Source organism: Ornithodoros turicata, chromosome 3 (genome assembly GCF_037126465.1).
Source record: "Ornithodoros turicata isolate Travis chromosome 3, ASM3712646v1, whole genome shotgun sequence".
Classification (NCBI taxonomy): domain Eukaryota; kingdom Metazoa; phylum Arthropoda; class Arachnida; order Ixodida; family Argasidae; genus Ornithodoros; species Ornithodoros turicata.
Window position 1 is genome coordinate 19,012,769 of NC_088203.1, and position 25,264 is coordinate 19,038,032.

The 25,264-nt window shown below is 46.7% G+C and overlaps 1 protein-coding gene across 1 annotated transcript; it reads right to left on the reverse strand.

Annotated features, from left to right (window-relative positions):
* Positions 1 to 3,923: 3,923 nt before the first annotated feature.
* Positions 3,924 to 21,368, reverse strand: LOC135389993 (uncharacterized). Its single transcript, XM_064620021.1, has 5 exons — positions 21,291 to 21,368; positions 14,482 to 14,529; positions 13,007 to 13,016; positions 11,314 to 11,408; positions 3,924 to 5,075 (listed from the first exon to the last, which is right to left on the reverse strand). Exons 2-5 carry the CDS (start codon positions 14,498 to 14,500, stop codon positions 3,967 to 3,969), a joined length of 1,233 nt encoding a protein of 410 aa, XP_064476091.1. The 5' UTR covers positions 14,501 to 14,529; positions 21,291 to 21,368; the 3' UTR covers positions 3,924 to 3,966.
* Between the last annotated feature and the right edge of the window lie 3,896 nt (positions 21,369 to 25,264).

Below are 25,264 nucleotides of genomic sequence, written 5' to 3' on the forward strand. Positions count from 1 at the left end.
AACCTTTAACACGTCACACCTAACCCTTTAAATACCCTGCAAATGATGAGGACGGTGCCCAGAAGAAGAACAGTCTCTGTTTGAAATATCGGCGGCTCCTGTCCTGAGGCAACTCCCTTCCTACATCTCTACCGGTTCGCTGGATTTCTACCCATCTACCATCTTTTTTTTTCTTCCTTTTCCATCTGCAAGATGGCGGTGGCACCAGGAAAAAACTACATCTCTGTAGCTTGAACACACCTGGGTTCCGCAATGTCACGTGACAGTGGTGACGAAAGCATACATAGTACCATACCACGATGATGATACGGTAGAAATGCAGTCTGTAAGGCAATAGAAAAGAGAAAAAAACATAATGCCTTCGCTTTCCCTTTTGGTCTCAGAAAAGAAAAATCTAAATAAAATAGATTCGTGAATAATATAATGCAATCTGCTAACGCTGCAATCTTAGTGGGTGTATCCCATTTTTACACGGCACATTTTACACGGCACCTACGTCGCATCTTTGCGTTCAAATTAATAGTTATCATAGCTAATTACTAGTGGTGGTGGGGGTGATGAGACTGCCTACCGCAGTCGACCACGCTCAGTCGGGCAACGTCATGTTATTAATGTTAATTAACGTTAATTAATATGTCAATTGGTCGCAGAAAGGGACGCTCCTCGCGTAATTCCCAAAGACTACCCAGTACAACGGATCGCGCCTGCTCTAGTCTTAGCGTATGATAGGTGATGCTCTGGCAACCTACGTTGCCGCGGCAGCGCCGAGACGCCACGGCCTTCTGCGTGGTTTCAAATAGCGTTGGAGGAAAGAATCCTGGGATCTCTGGTCAGCGTACTCTTCCACTTTTGTGGCCAAACTTTCTACAAGCTGTGTTAAATTGCAGACATTGGCTGTGCGGTACTTTCTAAATACACTGATTGTGGTAAATCAAGACCTGTGATTCACGGCGAAAAGAGGGATACTACTTCTTGGTATGGGGAGAGTGTGGTAAGCCAATTTTAATGGCTTACTCTTAAGGTGGGATACAAGCCATGCACAGGCCGTCGACGAAGGTAGCCGTTCATCGATATTTCAATTGAATTGAAAATTTGGCGTGCGTTTGGGACGCTAGCAGCTGTGAAACTCGTGTGATGATTTCCATCGAAGTGAGGTGATAGCAACATTTCGGGAATCGTGAATACGTTTCTCTATGTTATAGACGTGATATGCACATCAGACTGTGATATCATTCAGGCAAGCCCCAAGCGTAAGGGTCGTGTATACCATACAAAGGTGTCACCTTTGGTCTGTCCGTGAAAAGCGCCGACGTATGCTTTAGCATCGCTCTAGCATCTAGTTGCTGAGTCCCAGGTCTCAGGTATAATTATGTCTACAACGCGCTCACTGCTGTCACACTGCGCGTCGCATATTTGTAGGCATCGCAAGCTGGAACTCGTTTAGCAGTTTCCTACAGATAGCGCCCAATCAATTTTGTCTTTAAATGGAACAAGAAAAAAAAAAAAAAAAAGACGTGCAACATCAATCAGCTAGGGTTTCCGGTTTTCGGTGTTTATATTTTCCGAGGTATTACGAGATATAAGGCGAAGATAAATGACAAAGAGGAGTTATACTGTTATTTCATTATGCTATAAATGAATTCAATCTTGCTCTGCGGCAACCATTGCGCATAGTTTTTTTTTTCAATTCAGTGTTAGCGTCGCGAAGCAACTGTGGCTATGAGCGGCGCACAGACGTGGACGGATGGTGAGAGGACATCAGGGATGATTGTGGGACAGGTGGTTATAGCATATGTCCTGCGCCGGCTTCTAGGGGAACAGAAAGTCTGTCTGAAAACCCAGGAAAAACATCAGACAGCACAGCCGCGTGCGGGGAATCGAACCCGCGTCGCATCCCAGTCTCTGCGTGGAAAGCGGTCATCCTAACCACAATGTCACAGGAGCTGGTTTTGCGCCGATAGCATTACAGTTGTCGCCTACCGAGGAGACTGCTGGACACACGCCTTTTTGTGGCACTTACTATAACGTATCGAATGGACTTCTCCCTGCTTGTAAACAAATGACGTCATAGGAGGCGTCATGACGTCATACGTCCAGTAGGAGGCAGAGAACAAGTGCCCATTCGGGGCGCAATAAAGTTGTTGTTGTCCCATTCGGGGAACCCATCCCTCCCTTTCCGATTTGTTTCGGTTTCAGTCTGTCTACCAATGTTATGATGACGTTTCTCGGGTAGAGGTCTATTGCCACAAAAAGGCGTACGCTTTGCCAAAATGAGGTAGAGGAATTACGTTCTTTTTTTCTGACAATTTGACACCACCACCTAGAAACAGAACCTGATGGCTTAAGCGACGTGACGTAACAATCAAGACTGCGCCAATCACGGCCGTTTTTTGGCGGCGGTGGACATGGAGACGAGTAGCATGGGCAGCAACTGCATGGTTAGCCACAGAAAGCCCGTATTTGAAATGATCTGTGTAGATTGGCTGACATCCTCACTTTACATGTCGAGTGAGACGAGCTGAAGTTTAGAGACTGGAAGGTACCCCGGTTCGAATCCCGGTGCCGGCTGTGCTGTCTGGGGTTTTTCCTCAGTTTTCCTTAGAGGCTTTCAGACATGTGTCGGCACAGTTCCCTTAGAAGTCGGCCCAGGACGCACATTCCCCAGGGCGTCAGTCGCGACGTTGCCCACATCTGTGAGGCCGACAACGGAGAGCCCTTTCACCATCACCACCACCACTACCACTTTCGTTGCCAGAGTGCACTCCGCGCCTCTGTTCTTGCTGTCCCCAGTCATGACCTTACGCTTTACCCTGATACCGAAGCAGCAGGCGTGGGGAAGGTGGTTCCGTCCTGAGAGCCCAATGCTTGACCTCTTGGGGCTGGTGGTATAGTGCTAAAAGAGCTTGCCGTTGCCGGCCTCACAGAGGTCAGCAACGTCACGACTAACGCTATGGAGGGAATGTGTGTCCCGAGCCGACTTCTAAAGGTGCAGACATATATCTGACCTCTTGGGGATCTCTTCCTGGGCTCTTAAAAATGAACTTCACCACATAGCACGCCCCTAGCCAACCATCATGGCGAGTGATGTCGTTCTTTCCAGTCATTTGCTGAAAACGGGGGCGTACGCCACTTATTGTGGCATTATGCAGTTCATAATTGCCACAAAAATGGTGAACGTCCTCCGTTTTCATCAAATCGAGAGAGAAGACGTTGCTATTCGGGATAATGGATAATTGGCTAGGGGCGTGCTATGTGGTGAAGCTCTGTTTTTAGAGTGTACACTCCCAGTTAAGACATACAAGCTGCTCCAGTCGCAATTCGGGATGAAAAAGTTCCCTTTATTGACTGATCGGTTGGGTGCCTTTGACGCCTAGCTTATGTTAGAGGCACCAGCCTTCTGTCTCAAGGAGGAGGGTACCTATCTGGTATCGTTCCACGTTGCGCGTTGCCTCAACTGTTTTATGGGGTGATGTCTCACGAGCGTATTGGTTGAGATTCTCCTTCTTCGGAGAACATTAACTGGCAGTCCTCGCTGGTCGCGATTTCCGTGAAGGTAAACGGGAGGGATGTAGTGCGGATACCTCAGTTTGCACCCGTTATGTCCTCATCTTAAAAACAGAGGTTCACCGCATTACACGCTCAAGGCAAACAGCAGCACATGATACCGAATCATCCCGGTTCTCAGGGCCAGGATAGAACGGGGTCTACCCTTCCTGTGATTGTTAAAATAAACGCGATGTGTCGCAACCGGCGTACGCTTCTGACTCTCGGCAAATTAGGAAATAGTATGGTACCATTCAGCGTGCTTGGACACAGGGCTACTCAGGCCAACGTACTTGTCACTACATATCGTTTTCCGCAAGACACACAAAAATCCTCCAACTCAAACAGATTTATTCAACACTTCGCCACTCCCCCCCCCCCCAACTACCTGTTCTATCTTTCCTCCATTCTTCAACTCGTCTTTTAGTTGTTCTCACGGTCACTACTCTCCTTGAGGACACCCATGGACTTGACGCTCTCCTGATCGATTACATTGTTCGTTGGGATTACTTCTGCCAAGTTCTCATCATGATTTTCCAATTCCATTCCCGAACCAGCGTCCTCCCTCATAGGCTCGGCTCCTACTCCTCCGTTGAGCCCCACAACCTTCTTACCGTCACGATCCTGTTCCGTGATAGCAATGTCGCTACACACTCCATCACCATCACCTTCTTCATTTGCTTCCTTATTCGTATTCTTTGCCTGGTCTTCCAGGTCCACGTCGACGGCTTCTTCAACCTCCCTTTCACCGCCATCCTTATCTTCCACTTCCACCTGCTTCTTGCATTCACTCTCGTCTCCTCTGTCGTCCTCCATCTTTGTCTTCCCCTCGTCCATGCCTCTGGTACACCACCAGGTGAAGACCAGCGAAGCCAGCAACGTCACGAGGGTTCCGCACGCTTTAGCGATGGCATCCCTGTATGACTTTTCTGATGCGCGCCTTTTCTTCGCTGTGGACGCGGCATCCGATGTTTGACATGAACTACGCTTCTCTGGAAACGGTTTCCACGAGCTTACGAACAGCGCCAAGTCTACGAGGTAAAACAGTAATCCTAAAATCACTACAACCGCTGCCAGACACAGAACCGCCTTGGAGACATCCCGCCTGTTGAAACTAATGTCGTCCATTTCGACGAAACCTTTTAGCTCGTCGCTTTCTGACTTTCGGTTTTCCTCTGCCCGTTCTTCAACCGTCTTCTGCGCAGCTACGTCGGTCTCCTTGCAACGGATTTTTTTGTTAGGAGGACCCACGAATTTATCTATAATAGATTTCTTGTAATAGCAAATCAACCCTACTACTGTCATGAGAAACAAGATGAGGGCCGAGCATAGCTTGACGCGTCGTCCAATGTACTTTTTCTTCCTGCGTTTGTTTCTCTTCGATTTCTTCTTTGCGAATTCTTTGACTTGCGCTTTTGACATCTTTGCTCCCCGGTAGGGACGTTGGATCTCCGCTGAAGGGTCGTCGACATCGTCGATCATCGCAGTATCATTCACTGTCACATTTTGTGCCGCCACGGCTGTCATTTTGACTGTAAGGATAAGTTATACCATTAGTGGAGGTTTACAGTGCCGTGGAGTAAAGTAAAGTACGGTGCCGTGGGGTGCCGTGGTGCCGGTGTAGTGGAGATCCGGTTAAAAAAAAAGTGCGTTTAAAGATTCAGAGAATGGTGCTTCTCATGTCCTCGACTGCAGAGTGAGTCCCACAAGGCACGGCACGCGGGTCATTGAAGGCTTCCGCAACGAATTTTCGATTTCTTTTTTTTTTGTGTGTGGCGGTGTATTGTACAACACGCATCTGTGGTGCCTGGACACTAGCTCCCTATGTGCAGGCTGGGGTCACCCTTCGCAGAAGAGAACGGTGCCAAACGGCCATTTTGAGGCCACTGGATGCCGTGTCCCGCTTTCGGCGACTTGTTGAAATCTTCTGTATTATTTATTCCCGAAAGTTCTGTTTTTGACTTATTATTTGATTCGAAAGTGTACTGTATAGCTAGATCATTGTCACCGCAGCCCGCGCTGCGCGTGGGCTTCAAGGTGGCGGCCGGGTACCGTAGCAGACGACGTGGTTGTCTGCACCTATAGGGGAGAGGGAGCTGGTATTCATGCGCCCTACAAATACGATGCGTTCTTCCGTATAACGATTAGCGTTGCTGACGTGTAGCGTGCGCGCGTCGTGTCTGCGTGTGCGCGCGCGTGTGTGAAGTGTGACGTTTCCGTACGAATGAGGCTGACGTCACCACGTACGTGGCATCCGGGTACTCGTGGCGTGACGTAAACCATGAAGGGGCAGGAATATTGCGATCTGTAGAAGACGAATATTCAGTACCTGACATGACTTTTCAGCGTCATGACCCAGCTCCCAGGGTTCGCCACCTGTATTACCAATTTGTCAGCGCGTTTTTGTAACCTGAGTTGCACAGTAATGAGGCATAGTTCATAGGATATTCAAGATGCTTTACATAATGCGTTAAAAACCTTAGTTAACTTGTCCGAGATTTATGAGGTCAACGGCGCTCACTTCCTCATTTCACTGGTCTCATGCTGAAATTTACTCACCAGCACCGCAAATAGTCTCTATGCTTCAAATTAACTTTCGTGCATTTTTGTCCGAAAAAGGACTAATGTTTATGGCAATGAATGTATCCTGCAAGGGACTATAAAATGAAGCATCAGCATGCGGGAAACCGTTTCGAGCGTCCCTACAGGGTGTTTCACGAAAAATGAGCCAAAGTTTCCAGAAGAAGAAGAAAAAAAAAGAAGAGTTCCTCGCGCGCCAATAAGACGGACTGCATAGTGGCGTGGGATACTCAAACAGCTTTTTGTTTCTTTTGTAACTAATTAACGAAGTAAGTAAAATTAATTAGTCACTTTTTAATTGTAAGGATTAGAGCCAAAATGTCAACGAGAAAGTGTGTAGCGGGGGATGGAACAACACGAAACCCGTTTATTGCAACTTTGTACCTCTATCGGATCCGTTTTTTTTTTCTCGGCTCCAAAGGCTAAGGCGGGTTTCGGGTTTGCAAAAAACCGACGCGGGACCTGTTGCAGACGCGCGAGGAATCAATGTCAATCCAGAATGTCAAAATGTCAATGAGAACAATGACTAGCCTTCATTCTATAACAGGGCACTCGAGAGCTCTGTGATCTGACGATCCCGGCGCGTCACCGACAGGTCCCGCGTTAGTCTTTTGAAAACCCGAAATTTGGAGGTTTGGAGCCAGAAAAAATAAATAAATAAAAACAAGAATAAAAAAGAGGAAAAGGATCCGTCAGAGGTACAAAGTTGCAATCAACGGATTTCCTGTCGTTGTAACGCCTTCTACAACTTTCTCAATGACATTTTGGCTGCAATCCTTAAAATAATAAAAAAGCGGATTAATTAATTTGGCTTAATTACTTAATTACATAACAACACATTGTTTGAGTATCCTCACACCACTGGTAACGCTATGCAATCCGTATTTTTGTGTGCTATGAACCATTTTTTTAAAGCGTTGGGATCGTTTTCGTGAAACACGCTGTATAGCGGAAACCCACGTCTCTAAGCAACCCCCCCGCCCCCCACAGTTACTGGCGCCCTCGACAGTGTTCCAAGCCGTAACCGGTCAGAAAACGGTCGTGCCACTGACCCAGAAAGGCTCGTCTTGCAGTTCAGATAATTTGCCGTGTGCCTTCCTGCGTTTCGCTCTCTTATCGCCGGATATTCGTTCACTGTAAAAGTCCCTGTAAAACGGGTTCCAGGAATGGGATGGTTCCAGGAGACCTCCTTGTCTGTGTGCCAAAATCTACCTCGTCTCTCCGCTCAAGAGTAGAGGAAACCAGAGTGACAGCTGTGCGCGCAGGGCAAGCGGTGCTAGAGAGCGGTATCTGCTTGCGGGGCAGGGGAATCAAAAGGAAGCACACATTTGGTAGTTTTAAGCACATCAGAAACATTGCATGGAAACAAAACAAAAACGAAAAGCTTTCAAATCCAAGAGCAGCAACGTGATGCCAGCCACTGAAAAAGAATCGGGTGCTTGGCGTACCCTGTTTACGGTACAGTCATCGCAAAGACGCCTCAATCAGCTAAATCATTTACAATCCTACTGAACCTCCTTACTCAACCGGCGCCGTGATAATTAAACAAACGAAATTGTGCAGTCTGACGCCACGTCAGGTGTGGATTCAGTGCCTCGATTATACCCTCATGCAGGAGGCCAATACGGCACTCAAGGTTGTATAAAAAAAAGAACGCAGTTGAACTGAAGGTGCGATCGGAATAGTGGGTGCCTTAGATATATGTAATTAAAATATGTAGTTCGTTTTGAAGCAGTCGGAAATATTTCCAAATTCATTTAATCGGCGTTTGCAGCCGGCTGCGCGCTTCCGCCTGAATTCAGGCAACAGTGTGCGGGACGACGTCACTGGAGTCGGTCATGAAGGCAGGCTGTCCGTCACAAAATGCGATCCGCCCACTCGCTGTCTGCTGTAGAACAGTCGCTAGAAACATCTGCGTTCGTGCGTTCGGTGGCATCGGATTGCAACCAGCCTATCGACGCAGTCAGCTTAGCGATTGGGAATATCGCCGGCATCGCCAATTACTGCATCGAAGCAGGGGAGGACAGTTTCTACGGGAAGCTGGCAGTTGGTTTCAAATTCGTTGCTCTTGATGTTTTATGAAAACACACGAACGAATTTTGACAAACATTTTTGGTGACTTGTTCATGCAAGGCATCTACAGGTGGATATCACATTAACTACAGATTTAGGAATTCATCGCGGTTACAACCTTTAAGGGATCATATCTTTCATAACCTTAAAGGAGAGACGAGAGGCAGGCTATAGCTGGTGCTGGTTGTACATGATGGGAGGGAACCCCTGAGTCAAGGAAAAGACGTACCAAGAGACGTTGTTATCCAATGGCTACGTACGCTCTTCCTTGCTTCGGAGCTCTCGTCCAGTAATTAATAACAACAACAAGAACAAAAAAGGTCACTGCACCATTCGGTGCACTGTAAAACGCGATAGTATTGCAGCAGACGAAGGACAGTCCTTTCGCTATGACCGTACGTGATTTACGTGCGGCGCAACCGCAATAAGTTTTCAGAACGTATAGAGCCAGGAACTTGATTAACCACCAAGGAATTATTTACCAATATAACAGAAACTCTCTGCCTTCTATAATAGCAAGCCGTCCTTTCTGGTCGGCTTTTCCTATCAAAATAAATAGATCCCCCCGACTGTAGATTGCAAACGGATACGTATACTGTAACGCACAAACGAGTTTGGAAGATGTTGACAACTGTGTCCAGAGCACGACCTACTACAGCTTTTTGTCGTACATTTTAATCCTTATACGATGACATTTAATCCATTTGCCATCGGAATTAATCCTCCTTTCATTATTTTAATCCTCATTTCACATAATTTAATCCGTTTCTCATGCAATTTAATCCAAGTGACTATGTGTGGGCTACATGACTTTCTTTGTGTATTTTGGGACAATTCCCATGTGTACGCATATTGCACATGCTTTTCACTAATATCGTGGGTTTCTGCACCATAATGGGATACTGTGGGACTGTCAATCTGGATTACGGTGTTGTGGGACTATTCCCATGTGTACAGATATTGCCCATGCTTTTCATTAGATATGCGGGTTTCTGCACTGTAATGGTATCATGTGGGACTATAAGCAAGTCTACGGTTATTCCCAGTGCTTTCCATTAGAAACGCGTTTCTTTGCACTGTAATGGGATACTGTGTGACCGTCAATCTTAATTACAATATTGTGGGACTATTTCCATGTCTATGGGTATTACCATGCTTTTCATTCAAATGCAGGTTCCTGGAGTATAACGGGACAGTGTGGGATTGTTTCTCAGGTTTAGGATATTGTGCAACTATTCCCACGTGTGCGGGTATTACCCACGCTTTTCGTTAAATATATGGGTATCTGTACTGTCATGGGATACTGTGGGACTATTCCCATGTGTGCGGTATTACCCATGCTTATTGTTAAATATGTGGGATTCTGCACTGTAATGGGATACTGTGGGACTATTCCCATGTGTGCGGGTATTACCCACGGTTTTCGTTAAATATGTGGGTTTCTGTACTCTCATGGATACTGCGGGACTATTCCCATGTGTGCGGGTATTACCCATGCGTTTGTTAAATATGTGGGATTCTGCACTGTAATGGGATACTGTGGGACTATTCCCATGTGTGCGGGTATAACGCATGCTTTTTGTTAAATATGTGGGATTCTGCACTGTAATGGGATACTGTGGGACTATTCCCATGTGTGCGGGTATTACGCATGCTTTTTGTTAAATATGTGGGATTCTGCACTGTAATGGGATACTTGGGACTATTCCCATGTGTGCGGGTATTACCCATGCTTTTTGTTAAATATGTGGGTTTCTGCACTGTAATGGGATACTGTGGGGCTATTCCTATGTGTGTGGGTATTACCCATGTTTTTTGTTAAATATGTCGGATTCTGCACTGTGATGGGATACTGTGGGACTATTCCCATGTGTGCGGACATTACCCATGCTTTTTCTTAAATATGTGGGTTTCTGCACTGTAATGGGATACTGTGGGACTATTCCCATGTGTGCGGGTATTACCCATGCTTTTTGTTAAATATATGGGATTCTGCACTGTAATGAGATACTGTGGAACTATTCCCATGTGTGCGGGTATTACCCATGCTTTTTGTTAAATATGTGGGATTCTGTGGGACTATTCCCATGTGTGCGGGAGTCAATGGGAATAGTTCCACAATATCGTAATCCATATACAGAGTCCCACAGTATCCCATTACAATACAGAAACCCACGTTTTTTAATGAAAACGATGGGTAATACTCGTACGCATGGAATAGTCCCACAAAACCGTAATCCAGATTGACAGTCCCACATTATCCCGTTATGGTGCAGAAACCCACAATATTAGTGAAAAGTATGTGCAATATGCGTACACATGGGAATTGTCCCAAAATACCCAAAAAAAGTCATGTAGCCCACACATAGTAACTAGGATTAAATTTCATGAGAAACGGATTAAATTTTGTGAAATGAGGATTAAAAATAATGAAAGGAGGACTAATTCCGATGGCAAAAGGATTGAATGTCATGGCATAAGGATTAAAATGTACGACAAAAGGACTAATAACGGCGGAAAAAGCTGTAGATTACAGCGACCACGTCATATGGACCCCTCCCCAGCACCAGCTAGCGGTGGCGCTACTCATCGGCAGGTTATTGCTTCCTCAATGTCAGCAATACTGTGTACTTAGCTTACCTCACCTTTTTTTGTACGGATGTCCCGCGGTGAATGTCCCGCGAGAGATGCTTCTTTCTAATGTTGATTATCATCATCAGTCTACGCATTTTCATAGGAGCTGTTGCTGTCGTCTGCTACGGCAGTCGTACGCCCGCTTGTCCGCTTCGGCGCGTTCGAAATTCAAATTTCCTCTTTCCAATCATGATATACATCTCGAGGGCCGATGAGTAGCGCCCCTAGTGACATGGTCGCTATAATCTAGTAGGTCGTGCTCCAGAGTTAACCACCGTTTTTTACAAATATATCACAACAATTTTACCATGAAATTTGGAAACCGTACGTCACGGCAAGTGTTGCGACATTTACGGTAATGTCAAAATTCTCGTCAGCTTGAAGAAAAATGGTCAACGGCTACCGCTGGAAATCACAACACTTTCCGTGGTCGTCTTTTTTTTTTCTCGCACCAGTGAAGCAGTACATTTGATGTTGGCTCACTTATCGTGTTGTACTTGATGACCGCAGTTACCAGGAGGATTCCCAGCATTACCAGTGCCGCGTACTTTCTGTGCCTGTCCTCCAGGGCGACCGCCCTGTACGTAATAGATGAGAATACAGGGTAAGAATTCGACTTCGATACCAAAACATTAACGAACAAAGAATGTAGTGCTCCTCTAAGCACACCTAACGCCAGTTATAGAGTACCTGAGACATGATTTCATGTGAGCGCGGCACAAATTATGCACTGTTGCCATGTACTGCTTGCGACACACTTGTCTGAAATCTTCGAAGATGTACCACGGTTGGCCGCCATTGTACCAGATGTACCATTGGCTTGGCCGCCGATGAATGAGGTGTGCCATTATTGCATTTGAGGAGGGCAGTACGCTTTACCAGTCATTTCGTTGGGAGTACCAACCTTGTAGCTCCCGGAGATCTGAGATGGAATTAAACCGTGAGTTGTGGAGTTGAGACAGGTGTGTCGAAAGCAGTATTTTTCACCTTCACATTTTACCACGGCTTCTTTGACATCCCCCCCCCCCACACAAAAATTACCCGTCAAGTGTGAGTGTTAAACCACGCAGAAAGCTTTGAACTACCGCAGTTGTCAGAAGTTAACAGAATAGCTGTGGCACACACTGTGTGTGTGGCACAACAGGTGACAATACGCGGAGCGAAAACATGTCTTTAAGCATGTCTCTACGGAAGTTAATCCGTGCTAAACCACGGTATAGAGTCACTAAATAGGGGTACAGAGTATCGCACCCCTTTTCCGCGCCGGAGCCGCCGTCCGGTGTCCGCGATTGGGCCAATTGTGTCACGTGATTTCTCCTTCCAAGAAGGCGCCGTCCATGTTGAGTCCCCCCCCCCCCCCACCCAAAACCGGTTTCCTCGGTTGCGAGCTGGCTCAAGTACGCGCAGTTCTCCGGTGGAGAAGGGGGAGACTGGTGTCCCATTGCTAGGCGACGCAGCCGCGCCGGACGCAAGATGGTGGGCTCGCTCGCTGGCGCGGCTCAGTGTCGCTGCTCTGCTCCCTATTTAGTGAATCTAACCCACGGGACACAGTGCCAGGAGCTGCACAACTGTTTGCACAAATGCCCATCTGAATGAGTGAATGGGCATATTTCGAGGATCGTGTTCTTTTATCTGTGCAAAGACGACGATTCCAAAATGAAGCACAGAGATAACTGAATAGGCTTATCGTAAATCCGGGTTGTTATATACACAAAAACGTGCTGCGATAGTGCTGCCGCCCTGTGGTAGTACATGTGGATTGCCGTTTGCTGAGTTCCTTCATTTTCCCACGTGTGTTTTCGTTCATCTTCGTATACGTTCGTCTTCATTTCGTGCCGGTTCGTTTTGTCCCGCTCGGGAACCTTTGTAGAACATATATCGCATCGGCGGGCACTCCTCACGTTAACTATGCATATCGCACGCAGAAGCAAGTAATGTTCTTTTCCCTTGATCTTTCGAACGTTCGTACGCTACTCAGATGTTTACAGGATGCCTAGTTATCTGGAATGTTACGTTATCGTGAGTCATACACATCGAAGACGGCGGCCACTAGTATTCATCCCAATGGGAAGAGAGATTTTGGCAGTCCACCCCTGTTGTGTCGTTGCGGGGAACAGGGCTACGGAGCGCACGGGGACAAGTGGTTTGAGAGTAACGCGACAAGGTCTATACTTACTCGGCATACTCTGAAAAGAAAAGAGAAAGAAAATCAGTTAGCGTAGATGAAAAACGTTCTCTGTGAAGCTATTATCACAGAAGCCTCCTGCTGTCAGAAAGCAGAAGCCTGATGATGGTTACAGGATACTAGGCCTTCTGAGACTTTCTGTTCTCTTTATCGAGATAAGTAGACAGAGATGCGTATAGTATAGAGACAAGAAAGAAGTTGTAGAGATAACATATAAAGCTAAAATAAATATAAAATAAATAAATATTAGTTGCTCGCAAATTGCCGAAACGGGCGATTGTAGGAAACCGTAACGTTACAGATCTCGGAAGCAAGAGCATTTCGACAGAAAATTCCGACAGCTCAGAAGCTATAGTCAATTACCCTCTGCTACCGATATGGTAGTACACGATGGGAGTTCCCAGGATTTTTTCCAAGGGGGAGGGGAGGGGGAGCAAAGCGCTTCCAGAGGGGGCAAGAGTGCAAACCCCCACCCCCCTACCACATCTTTTTCTGAAGGCAGACGTTGTGCACTGTGTGGGTGTTCAGAGGTTCCTATTATGATATTTGAGAATAATCATTACGACCTATGGCTAAAGCGCGCACTATTTTCACAAGCTACCTTGGAGTTCCATGGGCCCCCTTGCCCCCCTCTCGGTACGCCCATGTAGTACACCAACATACGTGGATAAATTACCTCTCAAATGTAATTAAATTACATTACTCATTACTCCAGTTAGAATTTAATTAAATTACATTACTCATTACTGCAACTGTGTTGTAATGAAATTACATTACAATTACTGCGAAAAAGTAATGACATTACAAAGTCATTACTTTGTCATTATTGGCATACATGTTCCCGAGTTTTGTGGAAGGCACAAAGGACAAAAACACAAAACCTGACGAAACTTGCCTTCCCCGAAATTCGGGGAAATGTATGCTGACAATGTAACAACAGTTTGCTTGTACTCTTCTATTTGTCTCTTCAGCATGTCAGGCTAGTGTGCCACGTATGACGTATCGTTCCACAATGTAGAGACGAAGGTGACACAAGGTATCACGACAACAGGAAGATTATCTGGAGGATGGGGCCCGCAAACAATGATTCTCCAAGGCTACAAACCGTTGACCTGAAGAACGTTTGTTTGTGGGTGCCCTAACTAAGGCAACTGGCTCGTCGAAGGGAAGTGACGTTTCCCGTGCCGATTGAGTTCGTCACCGTTCATAGTGGGCGTTGGAATCCTTTTAACTCGGCGGTCTCCAACTCTTCGCCAAGTGCAAATACAGAACACACACTCGATTCTTTTGTAAAAAGTAATAAGTAATGTCATTAAAATTACTGCCCAAATGTAATTAAGTTGCATTAGAAATTACGTAGTGTAAAAAGTAATGCATTACATTACAAACTACCAGGCAAACTAATTCATTACGGTAATGATATTACTACCCCGGTATGTTCACCAATGCCGTGACGCAAAACTCACGTTTTTCCGACTGCTCCATGTGCTTTGCTCCGCGAGGCAAAAGTAGACCTAAAAAGGAAAAACAGTAAACTTGTAGCACTCCGCAGTTGCCGCTGTCATAGTATACGCTCCGAGAAACAATGCAAGAGGAAGTTTTGTAAATGCCCGCGCCTTTCGGTGCTGTGACTGCGGGTGAAGTAGAAGTCTCGTTTAGGCACGTCTTTCATAACTGAGAAGCATAAATCATGCAAAACATACAATCCGCTACAGTCTCGCTTATCCGGGGTTCAGATATCCGGAAAACTCATTATCAGGACTACAGTACCGGGAATGAGCCTGATACCTTTGGATTTTGCCTCGGATACCCGCAATTCCTTATCTGTGTCCAGAGAGTAAGTACGTGGTACAATATTCCAGGACGTATGCCATTCTGATTCTCTTATCCAGAAAAGTATGAACGTCCACTGTCCCTTGCATGTGCTGCGTTTTGCGCGTTATTCCGGAAAAGGGTCATCGTTGTAGGTCATCGACACCTTCAGATGACGTTCGAGCCAACATCCTGGCGTTCTTTCAGGCACACCCTCTAGCCAGCATCCGCGGAGGCCAGCAGTCAGAGTGGCGTTCCGTTGTCGACGGTGTGCAGGGTAGCAAAAGAGGCTTGCCTCCATCCTTACCACATTCAACTGCATCAACAGTTGCGGAAAAGAAACTTCGAAAACCGGTTGCACTATGCCAACTGGCTTTTGCGCACTGTCAGTCAGAACCCGCAATTGAGTAACGTCATCTGGACTGACTAAGCAAACTTCTCCCGGGACGCGCAGGTGAACCTGCACAACGCTCATAATTGGAGTACCACCAATCCCCATTGGCTTCACAAGTCCCATCATCAATACAAATGGTCCCTCAACGTCTGGTGCGGCATTTGCGACGGGACCCTCATTGGACCCGTCTTCCTTGATGGGACCACGGACAGGCACCTAAACGAGGTTCTTCAGGGCCCCGTGGAAGAGTTCTATGCCAGCCTCCCACTCGCGCGATATAGCCAGCTGTGGTTTCAGCACGATGGCGCTCCCGCGCACAGCTCCAGCCCAGCTCGCGCTTATCTCGACCACGAATTTCCTAACCAGTGGGTGGGAAGGTTCGGACCAGTGCCATGGCCTAACAGGACCTTACGCCTCTGGACTTCTTCTTATGGGGATATGTGAAGGACCGCGTGTACGTCGAGGACACGACAACACCTGATGCCCTCAAGGCGAAGATCACTCAAGTTTGCCGTGAAATCCCAGAGGACATGTTGCGGAGGGCGACCGAGAACACAATCAGGAGATGCCGATTTTGTGTGAGGACGTACGGCGACCTCTTCGAGCACTTGCTCTGATTGTCCGCAATATTGTTTCTGTTATGTTGGAATACACGTGCGAAATGCAGACTCACATTGTTCTATCTTAAAATAAGTTGTCATTAAAATAACGGTTACACCAAAAAGAGGCAGTTACTTTTATCTTGCTCTTTTCTGTTTTCCCTGTGCAGCACTTAGGGGAAGCATCACACCCGCTGGCTCTTCGCTGGAGTAAAGCATTGCTTGTGTCACAAACCATTTTACAGAGAGTGGCTGTAAATTGTAAATGAGTAAATGCGTAAACGGTAAAAGAGCTGCTGAACAAATGCCACCTGCGACAGCTCTTCCTTGTGTTTTCTGGTTTGCTTGCTTCTTCTTCTTCTTTTTTTTTTTTTTTTGTGAACACAGGTTCAAGGTGCTTCCGTGGAAAGATAACATTCCCGGTCGCATGCTTTGAGTTGCTTCACGACGAATGAATGAAAAAAGAGGAGGAAATCAAACAAACAATAAAAGAGAAAGCGCCGCCTTGTCATGGTCAGCGTGCCTTCTGATAGTCTAGCCCGATACGACACCATGCAAGGGTGATAGATAAGAATGTAGGTGGAATGGATCGCGTATCTCCTTGTTCGTCAAGTGGACATGAGAGGGCTCTGCGATGGAGTGCTCTTTTGACGCGACGGAAAGATGCCCCGTCCAAGTTTCAGAAGTTCGGGCCCATTCCTGCAGACTCGGGGGAAAAAAAACGAGTTGTGGGAGCTAGAGAGTTGCTACCAACTGGATTCGTTTTCTAATGGCAGCGCCTACAACTTCACAATTGTCACCTTCGTTGTAACCCTCGTAATTAAAAAGTTAGGAAATTAATTTCCACTTATTACTTAATCAATTGCGGTACAAAAATACTCTAAAACACTTTAAACTACTAGCAATACTATGCAGTTGGTTTCGTTGTGATGCAATGAGCCGTTATATTGTGCAGGTGGGGTTCGAGTTCAGTGAAACACCCTGTATAGCTGGTTTATAGATGCTGGTGATGGAACATACACAGTAGAAGAGACCTGAACATGGGTAAGGACAAGTGAAGAACATGCAATAGCAACAAGAGTTGAATATACTAGCACGTATACCAGAAGTGCACCGCGTTGCGCGGTTGCGGTAACGTTTTTAGCTTTTTCTTTCGTTACCTATAATGTTATTGGACATCGTGTCATTCAACGCAAGTTGGCACTGCGTGAACGATGCAAGGACATTCACCGAAATATTCCGAACAGCATGGGACAATCGTCATGTGAGAAAGATACGAACGACGTAATTTGACGGAACCTCATTATGTAGTGCTATGACCTGGTGTCTTTAATAGTTTGAAACGCACCGGCTTTCAACAAACATAACAAAATACTGTTACAAGCTCGCAGGGAGGGTTCGAAGTCCGTTCTGGCCAAACCCGTCAGACACAATTCTCCTTGCACCAGCGCACGTGTCCATGCCCGGCCCAATAGCCTCCTCTTTATCCACCGCAACACTATTCCCCCTCCTCCCCTGGTTGCGGTTGACGGTGGCATCCCGCGTCGCGCACAGCTGGCGCGGCGGAAGCTCCTCGGTATGGTGCCAAACGGTCTGCGTGGACAACTAGAGGTCTGGATCGTCCCGTCAGCTTGATGCGGTACACCACGTCGTTGAGCCGCTTCATTATAACGTAGGGTCCGTGCCAGGGACGCTGCAATTTCGGCGAGAGCCCACGTTTCCGTGTAGGGTTATATAACCAAACGGACTGCCCTCCCGAGAATCCACCGCCAGACGCTTTCAAGTCATAGTGTGTCTTCATACGGGTGAAGGCTTGTTGCATGTGGTGCCTGGCAAACCTGTGGACAATCTCCAGTCGTGAGCGCAGTGTATGAAGGTAGGCCGAGGCGGTGGTTGCGGTATGCTCAGTATCTGGAGTCGACGCAAGGGCTAAGTCGCTTGGAAGACGCAATTCGCGGCCAGTAAGCATCATTGCCGGCGTTTCCCGGGTGGCTTCGTGGGGTGCTGTCCGGTAGGACAACAGGAAGAGTGGAATGAGATCGTCCCAGTTCTTCTGGTTCTCGGCCACGAATAGGCTAATGTGCTGCAGTATCGTACGGTTGAACCTTTCAACCATACCGTCAGACTGTGGATGCAACGGCGTAGTGCGAGTTTTCGCGATGCCAAGGTACCCGCACATGTCGTGGAAGACCTGTGACTCGAAGTTACGACCCTGGTCCGAGTGTAGTTGCATGGGAGCCCCGAAACCGGCTACCCATTCGGTCACTAACGCTTCCGTCACTGTAACCGCCTCTTGGTTCGGGAGTGCGTACGCCTCGGGCCACTTAGTGAAGTAGTCCATGACAACAATACAGTTAACGTATCGGGTCCCATTCGAGTCCCACCATCATCACAATGACGGATGGGACCATAGAAATCTTACGGAGAGAGGCTAGAAGGAAAGCTGGGGAGGAGGATCGGAGGAGAGCAAAGCACTTGAACGGCGCTTCCCTCTCTCAATGTATGCGCTCGGAGGCAGCCATATTGAATCAGCCGAGGAAACGTCGTGTATTCCCAGCCCGTGAAAGCAGCCACAGTTCCAAAAACTGTTGCAACACTTGCTCGGTTGCTCCTCTCCTTCTGTCGGCTACATATTTTGTCAGTGTCCGCCCCTATCCAGGCTTGTAGTCTAGGCTGGTTGAGGCAGCGGCGGAGACGGCGTCCCCATGTGGCGTCCGTGTCGTGTCTGTTTCTTCGTGTGCGTGTGTGTATGTGTTTTCATATATCTTACGGTTTCATGAGTTCTGGCGGTGTGTTACTGTTCCAAAAACATTTTTGGCGTTATGTTTGCAGTATGCTTACTGGATTCCTTTGTTTGTATGCGCCGTGGCAACAGTAGCTGATTCAATATGGCGCTCCCCTCGCCCGTAATTCCCAGTTTCGGAGATTTCCTTCAAGCATACTCCTTAAGATTTCTATGGATGGGACGGATGGGACTCGAATGAGACCCGAAACGTTAACTGTATTTTGTTATGTTTGTTGAAAGCCGGTGCGTTTCAAACTATTAAAGATGTCTACTCCCGGCAATTGGACTATATTCAGATATGACCTGGTGGTTCACAAACCCGGTTTTGTATAGGCTGAGCTATCAAAGTGTAGTGCGCGGTGCAATGTACCCTTGTTCAAAATGATGCTTGCCAAATAGTGGTTCGGAGCACGCCCTTGGTACTTAAAGGAACCATAAAATGATTTTCGCGAATTCCGAGTACTCTGCCGAAAATCGTTCTCATGGTCCCTCACTATCGTTCACACATCGTCTTTTAACTGTATATTCAGTACAACGGGGACGGAGTTACAGGCAAAAATAGCGTGACGCGACCGCCGGATACATGCCTTCGATGGGGGCTTACGTCGTCGCCATCCAATCCTCACACCCTACGGTGAACGACCAGGAGGACACACCCCGCGGGACCACGTGGGTGCATGGTTTCGGTTTGGACAGCAACGACGTCGTATATCTGCCGTCGAAATCAGTAGAAATATGGCGAAAGGCAAATTTGCAGCGCTGGAGGAAGAGATTATGCGATGCACACAGCGTCTAGCAATCTTTCGGTAGGCAGCAGCTCGTAAAAGGTCACCGACAGAGACATTTTCTGACGAAGTAGTAGTTCAGAGAGGAAAACGTGCTCCGGTAACCATGCTGACAATCAACGGCTATATTACATTTCTCGTAGGATTCTGTGCCAATGATAAGATACAATCTTGTCTCCAGCAATGAAAACAATTTCACACCAATGAAAACATATTTTCACCAATGAAAACATATTTCATTGCGAGGGATGGAAGCCTGCAAATTTTGCAATTTGCTCACAAAAGCCCGTCCACGAATCGGCAACACGCGCTCTGTGTATGATGTCACGGCTAGACTCTAGTCACGGCCAGTTCGCCTCGGAGGCGGGTCGTAGAAGCAGCCCTGGTTGATATAGAATATTTTCGCTATTTGAACCATTTTCAACTCCTGAGTTTGAGTTTCATTATAGAACCTTCATATTTCACAGGGTGAATGCTTTTGTACAGAGTAACGAGTTAAACATTATTATAGGTTTGTTTTCCTTGTTTGTTTTCCTTTCATGGTCCCTTTAAGAAATTAAGAAATCATTCACCTTATGTACCATACTGAAAATAGATATTTGCATTTACAAACTCGGTTGTTCTACCAATCCAGGAAGCACATAAGAGGGTGAGCTGTACATTTCCACTGTGCGCGCATGCCTAAACTTCACGTATACATGCGAACTCTAAGGGAAGACCGGGTTGAGTTGTCACTGTTTTTGCTTCTCACTTCCCTGTGACGAAAGTACGTTCGTCAGGCTGATGAAACCAATGCTGGATTTTAGTGCGATCATTTGGCTACATAACGCACACATTAAACTAAAGCTGGCTTCCGAAAACAGTTTATAAAAGGGATTTGCGCGGAGGCCGTCAAGTGTGACAAGACGCCCCATGGGCCCGGTTGCCACACGGGTTGTCTCTTCTGAGTTTTCTCGTAATCTCTATTGTGGAGGTGTACCGAATGAAATGGCACTACAAGTGCACATAGAAAACAAAGTAGCCGAGCAGGGAAGAACCTGTTAGCTTAAGTCTTACGTTTTATGTTTCCACGTCTGTCCTATAGCTGTACAGGATTTATGCTAGCCATTACTGGCCGGTAGACCTCCATTGTAAATATAAAAAGCGGAACTAAATTATTACACAATCTCTAAGATATACTAGAAAAGCTACTGCAGTGCTTTCTCGTGGATATAGTTTACGCAGTCAGTTGCTCTATCAGTTGAAGCACGTGACAACTTACCCCGCCTTGTATGTGACAACTGACCCCGGTGGCACCCGCCATGACTTTACCTCAACAGTGGACTTAACTGTGGAGCGTATTCTGCTGAAAATCCGTGAAAAGATGTCTCGTGCATTCTTCAGAGCTTTAGTTATGTTGCGCAAAATTTTAAAATTGCACGAACGGAAAATTTTACTTATTGGTGAGAGAAACGAGTCTTGTGCTGTGTGCACCTTGCCATGCTTTCCATGACAACGAAAGTTTCTTCAGTTAGTGGTTGCTCGTGCCTCTAACAAACAGCGGGAAAATCGTTCAGCTGCTCTGCTTCGTTTTCTTTAAGTAGCGAGTGTGACAACTGACCTGTGTCAACCCTCTCTGGTCTCCCCTACTGCTTCCAAAAGCCATAGTGTGACTTCTACGAATTTGTCGACGAAATATAATCAACTACACCCTTCCGCCAGAAGGGCGATATGTGGTATAATATTTCTGGTACACTGTGCGGAAGTACACGAACTAGAGCCATGGTAACAGATAAATGATGCATTGTAAGCAATATCATAGCGGTACTTCGTGGTACAATACTTCTTCGCAGAGCACAGCACATATACCTGCACTAATCCAACACGACGTTCATTCAAGTAAACATGCGTACTCACTCACCTTTGCGTTTGTTCCTAAATTAACGAAAACACATCCAGCACAGACACGTCATGTAGTATGACTGACGATGCCGATCGTGGTCAATACACTGGTCAACCCAGATCATGCGAAAAAGAGCAGTAAGTAACGGAAGAACGGACCTGGTGGTTGTTCGTTTTCAAACACGTGTTACACGTCGTTTCTTGAAATTCAATATTCATTCAAAGATTTACAGAGAAAACTCGTTTCGATTTGCTGCACTACAAAACATACGGAACCAAAGAGGAGAAAAATAAGCCATATGAAGCCAGAAGTAGTCAATCCACAATCGCGAGTGATTGCACGCCTAGCATGCCGTCAGCTCAAACAAGTCAAAATAGCGTCCTACGGTTTCTGCGCTGCCGACTGTCCGGCTGATTTTTTTCCACGGACGCTTTTTGACAAATGAGGCACAATTTCCCTTGAAGTAGGCACAGAATGTGCGTTTCCGTCAAAATATAGACAAACTCTAACAGCTGCGCAAGAAAAAGAAACTGCATGCTGCTGCTGCTTCTCCTTATACAACAAATGGAACAAGTGGCAAGTATGGTAAACTAGCTCACTGTAGAGGTCAGTGTTCGCAATGCTGCCATCTTGCTCGATGTAAAATGTTTCCCGCTAAGTGATGTATTGTCATCAATCAGGAAAACTACCAAGGTAGCCCGTCTTCAGTAGCCGCGTCAGTCTTCAATGGAAGCTTGCCCACGACGTTCTTCCTCTCCGCGAGCGATTACGCCGGTTTCATATCTCTCGTTCTGACGGTTGCCCGTCTTGCGGGATGTGTTAAACCGCAGAACACTGTTTCAGGCGTTGTCACTGTTTCAGGCTCTTTTGCTGTGGCGCAGAGTAGCGCAAATATATGTCAGCTGTCGCCTGGGTCACCGTTCCGCGCGGTCAGCGTAAAAAGTTGACTTTATTAATTATGGAGATAAACTTTCAAACTTGGATACGACGTTGCCGTCTGGCTTTTGGGTGGCCCAGACTTCGGAGACGCACCTGGCAATCAGGGCAAGACTTCGTAGCCACATCGTCCGTGAAGAAGCGCTGTACGGTCTTGTGGAGTGCTCTTGCTGCTGGCTGACTTCTACTCGACTTTTCCGCCACGTTCAGGGTGAGTGGCAAATCATGCTCTAGTCACCTCGCTAGTTGTTCGCTTCATATGGCCAGTACGAAGAGCAAACTCTCCTAGAGAGCACTGTTATATAGCTTGTAGGATTGTAAGGTGAGGTTAGTGTCTGTGCAAAGGGGACTACCTCCACGGGTAGTTCTCCTGCTTGATGCCAACACACACCCTTTGTACATGCACCAACTCCATGATAGGCAAGCCTGAGCGATGAGCATGGGCGATGGGCCATCGCTCAGGGATGCCCATCGCGGGGTTTATCCACCAGCTAGCCTTACAGTCCTGGATGCCTGAAAACAACACTCCCTTCCTACATCTCTACCGCTACGCTGGATTTCTACCCATCTACTCCCTAGAGCAGTTGGCTTTTCGTACTACAGCCCGAGGGTACTACAAGCGGACAATCCAAACACGGGAGAGTCGCTGCAGACGGCAGTACAGTCTTAGCGAGCTTTGCTAGAACATGAACTGGCACTCACCGTGAACATGGCTATGGCATGGCATGACTATGGTTATGGCCATGGCATGAGTATGTTGAAATGACAAGGAACTGCACGTTTCATGCACCCCTGCGACGCGAGAAAAGTATGCATGTGGTGGCAGTAACGGGCACGAATTTAACAAAATCAACCAGTCGGAGATCACCACGGTTGAGAGCAGAGCAGAAGCAGCTCTTCAATATCTGTAATTTGATTTTTTTTTGTTTCCAATGTAAACATATACCAGGGAGTACAATTAAGGGCTAATTAGGAGATACTCTTCAGTTAGACTACGCTTCCAACTTGCCCATTCTATCGATCAGATTTATGCGTATCGCCGCGCTGGCGAAGAAACTCCCCATTCATAATCTCACAATAAAGTTGTCGCTTTAGGATTCATATGTTGACTGAAGGTGACAGGTTTACGGTACAATTCCAATGCAGGGATGTTCACTAATATATCGCCTAATGTCGCCTCGCTTTCGAACCATTTATTTATTACTGCCACGTCCTCAAAATGCGATTCAAAATGTTCATAAACCACAGAAAAACGGTGGCGCCAAATGGATGCACTCTACAAAGTGGCGAAGGACGAGACTCCGGTCACTGAACCTTTATGTACACTTGTGTACAAAAAGATAATAGTATTCACGCTACAAACCGCAGCCCCTATACCCTCCGTTCTGCGCAGTCTTATAGAGTTGTCTGTGTGAGTTACGTCAAATGGAAGTTTCTCACTGACGTTCCGTCATCCCACCAAGGATTTCTACTTGTACAGCTTGGGACAAAAGTTTACGGAACACCGGGGTGTCGCATTTCTCCAATGGAGCGACAACCTAGCAGCAAAAAGGAGTGGACATACATACTGAGACATGGATAGAATAGCCCACCACCTGTTTCCTATTCGATCACTTCGTGATAGCTAGCAGGGAAGCGCTCCGATGAAGAAATACGCAGGTGCCGTGTTCCGTAAACTTTTGTCCCGAGCTGTACCTCCACTCATGGTGTCGTCAAAGCGCTGTTTCAGCTTCCAAAACTTTGAATCAGAAAGATGGTTTATTTCTTTCAGCATGAACTGGTTCGGTATCGTCGCAGTTCAAGGAACCGCAGACTCTTACACGATTCAACCTTCACAGTAATCAGGGCATAGTATGGAAACAGCAGCTTTCGGCCTCCGTGACGCCAGTCTTGGGAAAAAGTTGCTACACGAACAAAGCAAGTTAGAGGTATGGTTACTCTGCAGAAATAGTAACTGGTTAACTTACTCTACATAGTAGGGTACAAAATCCAGCGAACCGGTAAAGCACTTCCATTATTCTGCTGTCACTTTCCAAAATGGTACACTGAACTATAGGACTCCAGCTCAAATATTATTTACTAGTGCAGCATGAATTACTTGCGCTCGTTGTAGTGGAGCAACAGCTGCCGCTCCAAGTCTACTCCGCTTTATTTCAAAGTATCTCTATCACTGCTCAACAGCGGCTAAATTGGACATTAGGTGGGACTAGGGTTGTCAATCCCAAGCCATTTTTGAAGTCCCGGGATTTCGGAATTTTTTGCTATCAATCCCGGGATCCCGGGACGGAATTTCGGGGTTGTGACGAGTTCAGATGGTGCTTCCAAGTATAGCCCTGCGCGGGTCATAACAATCTAACCAAGTCCACCTTCCTCAAGTGACTATATCGGCGTTTTATGTGCGCTTTGTCAATTCTACCTTTTCCTGAAGGAAAACACTCAAAAATTCGCAGTGTAACTATATTGGTGGGTGGTAGTGACGGCGAAATTCTTACATTCTATTTTGTTTTCTTTTTCTGCTATGACAATGCCACTCCTTTTCTATTCATGTGCATTTCACTGTTGCACGTGAAAAGGCGATACCCGCTACACTTGAAGTAACGGGAAATACTACTTTATAATTTCCTCAAACGGTGTAACATTCCACATGAACGAGGAACAGCAATAGCAACAACAACAACAACAACAACAACAACAACAACAAAAAAAAAAAAAACAGGAAAGAAGCGAAACACTAAACAGTTTACAACACCGTCGCTGCGTGCTTATTACATTGTACAATGATTAACACATGACCTGAGAAAGCACAGAGCGTCGAGTGTGGTGTCCCGCAGTTCGGAGCGAACTTTTGTGAAAATACTGGCTGCTAAACTGAAGCTTCAGTTCAGCTTCCGCGCGAGGAGAAACGACAGACAGCAAGTATCTCTACGCACGTGTAGGCTGTGGTCCTCTGCCACCTCCAGTCATAAAAAGTGCCATTTCCTTACGAAGGAGTGAGTCTGCGTCTGATGGCCCACAGGTGTTTCATTTTCCTGTCATATTTGCTTTCACGAAATCCC